The sequence below is a fragment of the Phocoena sinus genome, chromosome 17 (genome assembly GCF_008692025.1).
Source record: "Phocoena sinus isolate mPhoSin1 chromosome 17, mPhoSin1.pri, whole genome shotgun sequence".
Classification (NCBI taxonomy): domain Eukaryota; kingdom Metazoa; phylum Chordata; class Mammalia; order Artiodactyla; family Phocoenidae; genus Phocoena; species Phocoena sinus.
In genome coordinates, this window is record NC_045779.1 from 42,661,064 (window position 1) to 42,671,006 (window position 9,943).

Here is a 9,943-nt window from a genome sequence, read left to right on the forward strand (position 1 = left end):
CATCCTGCAATTACACTCACAGAGGACCAACTCTTTAGAAGAACCTGAAAAATGTATCACTACAAATTCGATTACGTTTCCTGGCAACTGAACAATGAACTCTGTTTTTTTGCTGGGAATGAAGATGTACACGTTTGAGAAGCTAGCATAGTATTTTTCTAAATATTTTAAATGACTGCTCTTCACCCATTCCAGATGGATTCTTTATTGTTTGCCAATGGGTTGCAGATGCCCACCCCTTTAACCAAGTTGGTTAACTGTTTATGAAATGTACATTGGCTGATTAAAAGCTTAAATTTTGGAAGAAATTTCTCCTGGGATATCCCACATATGTCTTTGCAGTAATTACGAAATTAGTCAATTGTCACCTCTATAAACAAACTTCGTTTTGAAAACAGCAGGCGAAAGCAGACTGCAGATACAGTCATAACTGACCAAAAGTATGTACAAAACTATTTAAAATTGGAGGAAGGGTGATATATGCTGGAGAATACAATCTAAAAGTGATTGATTTTACCTGCGAATAAGATAGTTACGTTAAACGTGTTAAAATGTGGAAACTAACGGGGCGAGCGCGCCAAGTAAAACTACAGAATGCCCTTTGAGTTTCTCTGCGGGGTCTTCGGGAGGCAGAAAACCAGTTGTTCAGTTTCTAACATTATAAGGAAAAGTGGCACCGAGAAGGAAGGGGGTGGACGTTGTGTTTGTGTGTGAGTTTTGAACTGAGTCACCTTGGCTCTGCCTCTGTAACAGGGAAACCTCGAGCAAACCTGTGCCTTTAAGACTCAGTTGCTATCCAAACACAAGTAAACAGAGTGGACCATTAGCGGGCGCCGGGCGCGGAGGCGGAGCCTGGGCGCTGGGGGCCCAGCGCGGCTGCGGGACGCCCGCCCGAAGGGGAGGCGGGGCCGCTACTAAAGCCCGGGTCTCCGGGCCGCGAGCAGCCTGGGGAGGGACGCGGGCGTGGACGGAGCTCGGCGTGCTCGCTGCTGGAGGGTGATGGCCCTGCGAGGCTGCAGACTCAGACCTTACCCCGAGTCCGCGGCGAGAGGCTCGCGGAGGCGCGAGGTTCCGGGCGAGCGCTGAGCGCGGGCTCCAACCGCCCTGGGTCTTTACACATTCTACGACCACTGACTCGGACGAAGGCGAGGATCCGCTCTCGTTTTGGCTGCTCGTCGTCCTCCAGATCATGTCCGCGGCTCCCGGGACTCCGCGCGGAAAAAGAAGTTTGTCCGGCGTGGACCCAATGACCTTTCCAAGCTGTGCGCCTCACTGCCTGGACCAGGTCTGAGTGACGCTGCCCAGGCGGACGTTTCTGGGGGAGGTGAGTGTCCACTCTGGGAAGGGGCTGCAGCCACCCTAAGGAAGGCAGGCTGCAGGGGGTGCAGGGGGGCGCTCGGATTCTCGGTCCGGCGTGCCACAAGTTCAGAAATTGAGAAAAGAAATCATACGGACGCACTCCCGGGGCATTGTATTTTTCACTTTATCGGATCCCAGGCAAGCCACTCCCAGCTAACACGCAACGACACACGCTTTCACGTACTGTTTTTAGTTTTGTTTTGCGACATTTAATCTAAGCACTCAGCAAAGCTTCTTCTAAAAGCTGATCTACTTACGTTGAGATAACCCCCCACAATATTATGTTCTTTCTCACTCTGCCATAGTATTCCTGGTCCACCCGTCCGGGGACAGCCGCGGCAGAGCGGACGGGCCGCGACACACAGTGCCTGCCGAGCCAGCGCGTTTCAAGAGGAAAGTAATAGTTCAGCCCTAGATAATTCTTCAACCTTGTGCCGGCCTTTTTGATTTTCCTCCCATCCTCTAGTCCTGGAGGAGGGGGCAAAAGGCAAATCCCCCTGGGGTTTAAACACTCGGATTCTCGAGAAGTAGCAACAGAGCAAGGAGTTGTGTTTGTATGGTGAGGAGGGAGAAAAAGGTGTTTGTGGAGGGTGCGCTGGCTCTGTCTCCCTACCTGTTAGCAGGGAACAAAAGAGGGCTGGAGTTTCCCGGAGCGAAACGGCGCAGACAGCTACTTTCTTTGCTAAACAAACTGCAGTCCTGAGCAGAACAAGAAAATTACTCATGCAGGGGGAGCGAGGGAGCAGAGAGAAACAGAACCCAGATTATGCGGAAGGCATCTTAATTTAATTAACTCCTTGGGAAGGCAGAGGCGCAGCGAAGGGGCAGGAACTTCGCGGCCCTTTCTCTCTGTTCACCTGATCCAATCTGGCCATTTTAATTTTATTATTACTTTTAAAAAAATGATCTCCTTAGATCTACTTGGAGTATAGCTCTCTGATTAATGTAAAATTTTATTGTGGCTTGGGCTGAAATTCAGCGAGCCTACGGATCCATCAGTCATTTTTCTCAGACACCAACCCACAGGTGTTAGCAGATGACCCCTGACTGCATACGATTTTTAGATAATAAAGTGTAATAACACATTACCAAAGAGCGAGCCTCCTTATCAAATTACCACTATTTTTTTCTCCAGTGTTTTGAAAGCTTCACTGAACTGAAATTAGTACGTACACCTCTCACTTGTTGACAGCCAGTGAACTAAATTTTACAAAACTTCTGTACATGTCTGGAAATTCCTGTGAAGAAGGCTGATGAAAGAAAACTAGTCTCAGTTCCACGGAAATATTTATGTCTTTTCGTTGGTTTAAGTTTCTCTCCTTGCAAAATTAAAAGTAACCAATGGTCTGAAACGGGATGGTGTAGAAGTGACAGCAGATGATGGCTGTTATTGCCTGAAACTGAGTGTGAGAACTACATGCTCAGCTCTAGACAAAACGAAAGTACTTTAGATCTCTGCATTGACTTAAAATATCTTTTGACATATAGTTCCAGCTACTCAGCAGGAGAGTGGAAATCTAAACTCCCTAATTCTTTATGGCAAAAATGTTTAGTGGATCTTTAGGGTTGCTCTGTTTGTGAAGGATTGCTCTTCTTCTATGAAGAAACTATTTGTCCTGCAAATTAAAACGAATACACACCATGAAATAGCACTTTTGTGCCACCATGAAGCTGAATTATAAAAGAGGCATTAATTTTGGGTTATAAACCATTTGGTGAAAAGGGAAGGAAGATGGCACTCAAGTTTCTGCTGACAGAATTAACGTATAACCTTTATGGCAGAGTTCGCTTTGTGCACTTGGAATCAAAATCACAGGCCATGATATTCCTTCAGTCGATAACACACCCCACACACATGCACGTACATACACAGAGAACGTGGTGGGAATTGCACTTTGCCTTCTGTATTTATTTCTAAGAAATCCAGTCTGGGAAAACACCCAAATAATAATTTCGGTTTCCTATGTGGGGAGGCCAGTTTTTAATACTAGGGGAAAAATAATATTTTGAATCTCTAGAAAATCCTCCTATGCAAAAAGAAGGAAATAAAGGTATAACTTATGACTTTTAATGGAAGAGGAAACAAATAGATTACCAGAGATGTTTGTAGAATTTTTTTTTCTACCTCTCTAGGAGAGGGCTTGAGGGTTGCCACTGAACAAAAATGAATTGTGATATGTGGTGGGAAAGTTTATTAGTAATGGAGGTTTACAGTTTCGGTTGAACGGTCTGACTGAGACCCTCTGACTGTTACACACTTCTCATTAACTCCCGGCCTCAACTCCCAGACCGCATACCACTGGGCAGAAGCGGTTCATTAATAAATCCCTGTCTCCAAGCCGTTCCAAACAGGAGAGGAGGGAGGGAAGGTGTGGGCCTCGCGGAGGCGGCCAGATTCTGCCTGGCCAGAGCGCTGTGTCATTAGTGCAGCCCTCTAAGCCTGCCCCCAGATAGAGCCACAGGCAAGACTTCACAACACGCTAGAGAAGAGCATTTCAGGCGCAGAAAGGGCTGATGGCAAGGAAGTCTGGACAAACTCTCCCATCTTCCTGCTGGGTTCAAAAGCCAGGCATAAAGGTTGATGGCTCAGATAGGCCTGCCTGCCCCTCTCTAGGGAAAGTGCTTAACTGTGAGTCCCAGCCTCTGGGGAGCCACCTTCAGAGGCAAGGCCCAGGCCGCAGAGCTGGCAGAACTCTCTGCCAAAAAGGGGCTGGTAGTGGGAGAAGGTTGGCCTACCCTGAAAGCAGATGAGGTGCCCCGGGAAACTGGGTCTGAAAGCAGACCTCCGTGTTGGCACTGGGGGTTCAGGGACAGGCATGTGCATGCGCCCTGCTCAGGCCCAGGCCGCAGACCCGGGCCGGCTTCCCGGTGGCAGGAGCAACGTCGCACTCAACTCCAGGCCGACAAGCAAGCTTCCTCCAGGCAGGCAGAGGCGCACCGTACCCGATCTGCTGTGGCTCCCCTGCTGTGCCTTCCTTTTTTTTTCCTCCCCGGGGAACACTCTTGCCTCTCCTCTCTTCTCTTTTGCTGGGGCCTGGCCAGTGTAGGAGTCTCTCCTGGTGCCAGGTCGAGAAGCGCTCGGGCCTCCCGAGAGCTTGGCGCTCCGTCCTGGATCGGGGACTTTCTCCACCCCCGCAACACCCCACTGAGCCTGAACCATCTGGAAGGGATCTAGGTGGGGGGTGGGAGGAGACGGCCCCTGGGAAGGTGGAAGGGGTGATTCTAGGCCTCACCGGTTCCCGAGGTGTCACTTTTCTTTCCTGTGGCCCGTCACCGCTGATAAATGGGACAGAGGCAGAGGAAGGAAAAAGAAAACCTCTGAGGTCAGCGCCGGGCAAGGCGGGCCCCTCCAAGGGCCCCGCAGCCCCAGGAGCGCAAAGCGCCCCCGGCTGCGTTCCACCACCCCAGGCGCGGTCCGGGTGAACGGCGGTCGCGGGGCGGGTCAGCGGGCTCGGGGCGCAGCGCTAGGAGCCGCCCGGCTAAGCCAGGCCCTCACGCCCAGGTCAGACCCACAGCCCAACGTTCCCCGGGGAGCTTGGAGGCACAGCGGCAACAGAGGCTCAGCCCGGGCCTGTGGGCGCTGGCACAGCGGGGTGTCACGGATGACCAAGCTTCACCCGATCGGGTAGGGGTGGGTGGGCTGGACTGGGTGCCGCCTCTGCTGGAGCCCCTGCTCACCTTTCTTTCCCCCCGGCCCGGGTCTTCGGCTCCTCGAATCAGTGCGTGCCTGGCATCCGATTTTCCCACGGGCGACCCGCTCGCCGCCGGGGACCACTTTTGCCCCGCCTGACACCCCGGCCCCGGGGGCTGAGCTCGACCTTGGTGTCGACTCGCCCGCGGGGCAGGCTCTCCGAGGTTCCCTCACCACTCCGTTTGGGGGCCTCGGAGTGGGTGGGGAGGAGGACTTAGAAGGAAGGTGTTGTAACCCAAGCGGCGCCAAGGGACAGACCGAGCAGGCTTGGATAATAGTCACGACTTTCTCTCTCTCCCCCGGCCATTTTTAGGGTTTTCTCTGCGTGCCGTTGTCCTCCTGGGTTTTCGCCGGAGCCCCACGCCCACCCGCCTCTGAGTCCTGGAAAAAAAGGGTGGCTACCTCCGCCCCCCAGCACCCCGGAAAATGGGGAGCAAGGCCCTGCCAGCGCCCATCCCGCTCCACCCATCGCTGCAGCTCACCAATTACTCCTTCCTGCAGGCCGTGAACACCTTCCCCGCCGCGGTGGACCACCTGCAGGGCCTGTACGGTCTCAGCGCCGTGCAGACCATGCACATGAACCACTGGACACTGGGGTACCCCAACGTGCACGAGATCACCCGCTCCACCATCACCGAGATGGCGGCGGCGCAGGGCCTCGTGGACGCGCGCTTCCCCTTCCCGGCTCTGCCCTTTACCACCCACCTCTTCCACCCCAAGCAGGGAGCCATTGCCCACGTCCTCCCAGCCCTGCACAAGGACCGGCCCCGTTTTGACTTTGCCAACTTGGCCGTGGCCGCTACGCAAGAGGATCCCCCTAAGATAGGAGACCTGACCAAGCTGAGCCCGGGGCTGGGTAGCCCCATCTCGGGCCTCAGTAAATTGACTCCGGACAGAAAGCCCTCCCGAGGGAGGTTGCCCTCCAAAACGAAAAAAGAGTTTATCTGCAAGTTTTGCGGCAGACATTTTACCAAATCCTACAACTTGCTCATCCACGAGAGGACCCACACAGATGAGAGGCCGTACACGTGTGACATCTGCCACAAGGCTTTCCGGAGGCAAGACCATTTGCGGGATCACAGGTAAGGTGGGGAAAGAGGTTGGCCTGGGGAGGGAAGGACAGTTTATCCAGAATACTGAATCCTGATAGACATTGCAAGCGTCACTAAAATCCCCTTTGAACTAGAATATATCCCCCAAAGCCCTCCCCAGCCAGCCACAACCAACCCTCCAAATTTACCTTTGTCCTCAGCGGGCCCCTGCTGCCTGTTCTTGTTTGGGATGCAGGAGGGCCACCCCATCCTTAGGTAGTTAAAATCTGCTGGGTTGGCCTTGGTCCTGGGATCGGTTTTCCAGTTTCCACCTGGTCGACCTTAGCGGGTGGGGCAGGTAGAGCCAAGAAACCTCGAAGACCTTTCTCTGGTGGGTGCAGGTCCTGCCTGCGATAGGACCATTTCTGGAAATCTCCTCGGCCACCTCCACTGGGTTCCCTCCCTTCCCTGACTCGCCCCCAGGTGCGCCCGAGAGCCTGCCACAGTGACCTTTCTTTAAACTTATTTGAGGGGGTCTTGAGATCACTGAATTTAGAAACAGCTCTTCACACTCCCTCCACATCTTCAACTATGCATTAATCAAAGGCAATTGAAGAAATACTATAATGTAAGTGTTTTCATCCAGTAAAAACTTCCCAGGAGTGGGGGTGAGAGTATCTTTTCCCTGGACTCTACTTGCTGTTGTTACCCCAAGGTAGGACTGCTGTACCGATCCTCCGCGGCTTTTAAGGGGTTCGCTAAAATTAGTCCCCCTAAACTTGGCCTTGCCTTATATCCTGATGTGACGAGTTTAAATCCCAGAGAAAACCGTAGAGGCCAAGAAGAGCTCGTTCGGCACGATTTCGAGCTCCAAAACACGCCAGAGAGGGCGATCAAGTGTAGATAAAGCCGGCGTCCGGTGAATGTTTTGAAGAGTCTGTTAGTTGAGGTTAACCATAAACAGAATTACACGGGGGGGTGGGGGGGATGTAAAAACATAAATAATGGAAATCCTGTTTCTTTTCTTTTTTTCCCTCATGACTTCGTTTAAAGTAATTGCCAAAAGAAACTCCTTACCGTGATGTTAAAGCCATTTCAATGAAACCTTATATTGATTTTCAGGTATATCCATTCCAAAGAAAAACCCTTCAAATGTCAGGAGTGTGGGAAAGGATTTTGTCAGTCTAGAACTCTGGCTGTTCACAAAACTTTACATATGCAGGTAAGTTTGTTTTCTTGTTTAAAAACAGTGACTGGTTCTGTTTTATCAGTTTTGCTCTAGAAAAGGTGTTCAATGGCAGGGTCTTTCTCATAAAAGGCTCTATTTAGATCAGTTCTCTAGGTGGAGAAAGCAGCACCCAGTTTTTCTATACATGAAATTAATTTTATTTAACAGAAAACATTTATGTGTTTTTCTTAAAGAACAAGCCACTCTCACTATTCTAAAATCCTAATTTTAGAAGTATTATTTTTTTCACCTGATGTGCCCTGCATTTAAAGCTTTCGTGTTTGGGAGGAAATAAAGGTAATTTTGATAATGGAGGCATGGTGAAATCCCATACGTTCTCTCTCCCAGGGGCCTCATAATTTGTAGTTTTCAGAACATTGAGGAATAGTTTAATTTTCCACCAAAGAGGAGCCTTATTACCCGAGAGAATGTCGTTCCTTAAGAGAGGATTAGAGTTTTTCCTTCCCCCTTTTCCTGCCTATGACATGGTGATGAAATGTAAAGAGCTGGAAATCACAAAGCCCACCGCCAGTGGCCACCGGCGGTTATCAGTGTAATCCGGTCCCTGTGTGTGCCTGTGCGTGTGTTTTTGTGATTGGAGGATTAGGAGCATAGATGTGTTCCTGCAAGTCTCCTCTTTGTTGTCGTGCGCGTGTTCTGTTAACCTTGTGATACCGATAAGACAGAAACTATTGAGAAGGGTGCCGTGGTGGTGTGAAGGATTAATCCTTTGCTTGCTTCACATCTGAACAGGAATCTCCACACAAATGCCCCACATGTGGAAGAACCTTTAATCAGAGAAGTAATCTGAAAACTCACCTTCTCACCCATACAGACATCAAGCCCTACAGCTGCGAGCAGTGCGGCAAAGTGTTCAGGCGAAACTGTGATCTGCGGAGGCACAGCCTGACTCACACCCCGCGGCAGGACTTCTAGAGAAGCCCCGGATCTGTCCCGGGCCACCGCCGCCGCCCCCCTCCCCAGACACCTCTCCACGCCTCCCACCCGGGGGGGGGGCACCCCCAACCCTTCACTGACCCCCAGCTCTTCCCCGGCTGCAGCCACACCGGCAGCTCCAGGGGATTAACTCTTCTTCCCAAGGACTGAGAACTGTAGAAAGCCACACAAGTACATCCTTTCACAAAGAGCATATGCTAGTTTCTTGTAGATATTCACAGCTCATTTTAGAGCTCTGTACATAATGTCGTGGGTCTCTGTTTCGTTGTTTTGTTTTGTCTGTTTTTGTATCTTGTTGGATGCACCTAGGTATGGAAAATGGAAACCAAATTTATCTTTAAAGACTGTATTTTCAAAAATAAAATGTTTTCTTGTTTGTTTCAACACTCCTGCAAAAGTGCCTTGCTATTTGACTTCTGTTTTTCCTCTGGATTCTGGAAGAGTGGCATGTCTCTGAAATATTAAATATTGAAGGGCATTCTTTATCCCGAGGTTTCAAAAGTAAGACTTCTCACAGTTCTCTTACTGAAACTTCATCTCTTCCCTTTTCATACTGTGGCATTTTGGAATTGGTCAACTGTGCTGTCTTTCTGCTTTTTGAAGATATTAAAATTGATACCCATGAGGTTTTTCCTCCCCTTTTGTTTATTTTAATTCCTTGTGTATTATTCCTTCAGATAAAAACAATATGATAATCATTATTAATAACAAGGCGACTCCAATGGCTGACCCATTTGAAAACACAAGGTGGGAAGAAGCATAAGGAAAAAGAAGAGAAGGGAGCTTCTCACCACTTCACTTTTAGAAGTCCTTGACCTATTGTCATAGTTTATGATGGGCAACTTCTCTTGCCATTAGACTTTGAACACAATGATTTAGCTCTATAGACAGAGACTTTACCCCACCTTTGGGGGAAAAGTCTAAAATCCTGCTACAGAAGAATGCAGGCAGGTACAACCTTCAGAAGATGGGGGACAAGAACAGAAAGGAGAGACTACTCAGCTATGTTTGCACAAAATATTTTTTCCCAGGGGTGGAGACCTTTTTTTCTCGAAGGTTCGTATTTCTCTGCAAAGCAAACTGAGGTCACTAGCAAGGTTTCCATCACTGGTTGGCCTTTTGTCCCTGGGAAAATGCCGGAAGTACAGGTTATTCTGAGTATAGAGCTCATGGCAAATATGTAATCACCTTCTGAGGCATTTCAGTTCTTTCCCAAATGATTCTGGTGGAATATGACACTAATATAATGACAACCCCGTGTAGGATTTGAGTGGAAGGCTTTGGATGCAGACAAACAGTTGTACTATTGCAGAGTCCAGAAGGGAAATAATTTCACTTCAAGAAGGAATATTGGAGGAACTTGTGGCCCAGTGGCCCTGCTCTTGCAAACTTTAATACTGAGCAACAGGGTGAACTAGTTATCCTCAGATTTGTTTTTCATTTGTGTATTTGCGTGGGCATGGCATGTTTCATCATCATGGAGATACCAGACAAAATGCCCTATGTTTGTACCTTAGAATCCTCCAAAAGAGTAGGTAGCGATTTGAGGACTAGACTCAAAATTTCTCACCTGTGCCTTACTCAAAACAACTTACGAGGCGGTTTCAAAAACTGTTCCTGACTCAGGGCTTATTCTGTTTGCGGGGTGCTGGCTGGAAGTCACTTCTCCTTCTCATG

General features: G+C 49.6%; 1 protein-coding gene across 3 annotated transcripts; it reads left to right on the top strand.

The window, feature by feature from the left end:
- The first annotated feature begins 903 nt into the window (after nt 1–903).
- Nucleotides 904–8,650, top strand: OSR2 (odd-skipped related transciption factor 2). Of its 3 annotated transcripts, none has more exons than XM_032610586.1 (4): nt 904–1,324; nt 5,364–6,132; nt 7,204–7,303; nt 8,145–8,650. In XM_032610586.1, exons 2-4 carry the CDS (start codon nt 5,477–5,479, stop codon nt 8,217–8,219), a joined length of 831 nt encoding a protein of 276 aa, XP_032466477.1. In that variant the 5' UTR covers nt 904–1,324; nt 5,364–5,476; the 3' UTR covers nt 8,220–8,650. The 3 variants fall into 3 exon arrangements, with proteins under 3 accessions (XP_032466477.1, XP_032466474.1, XP_032466476.1); XM_032610583.1 differs by having other exon boundaries at nt 937–1,324; nt 8,063–8,650; XM_032610585.1 differs by lacking the exon at nt 904–1,324 and adding an exon at nt 4,435–4,534 and having other exon boundaries at nt 8,063–8,650.
- The last annotated feature ends 1,293 nt before the right edge of the window (nt 8,651–9,943 follow it).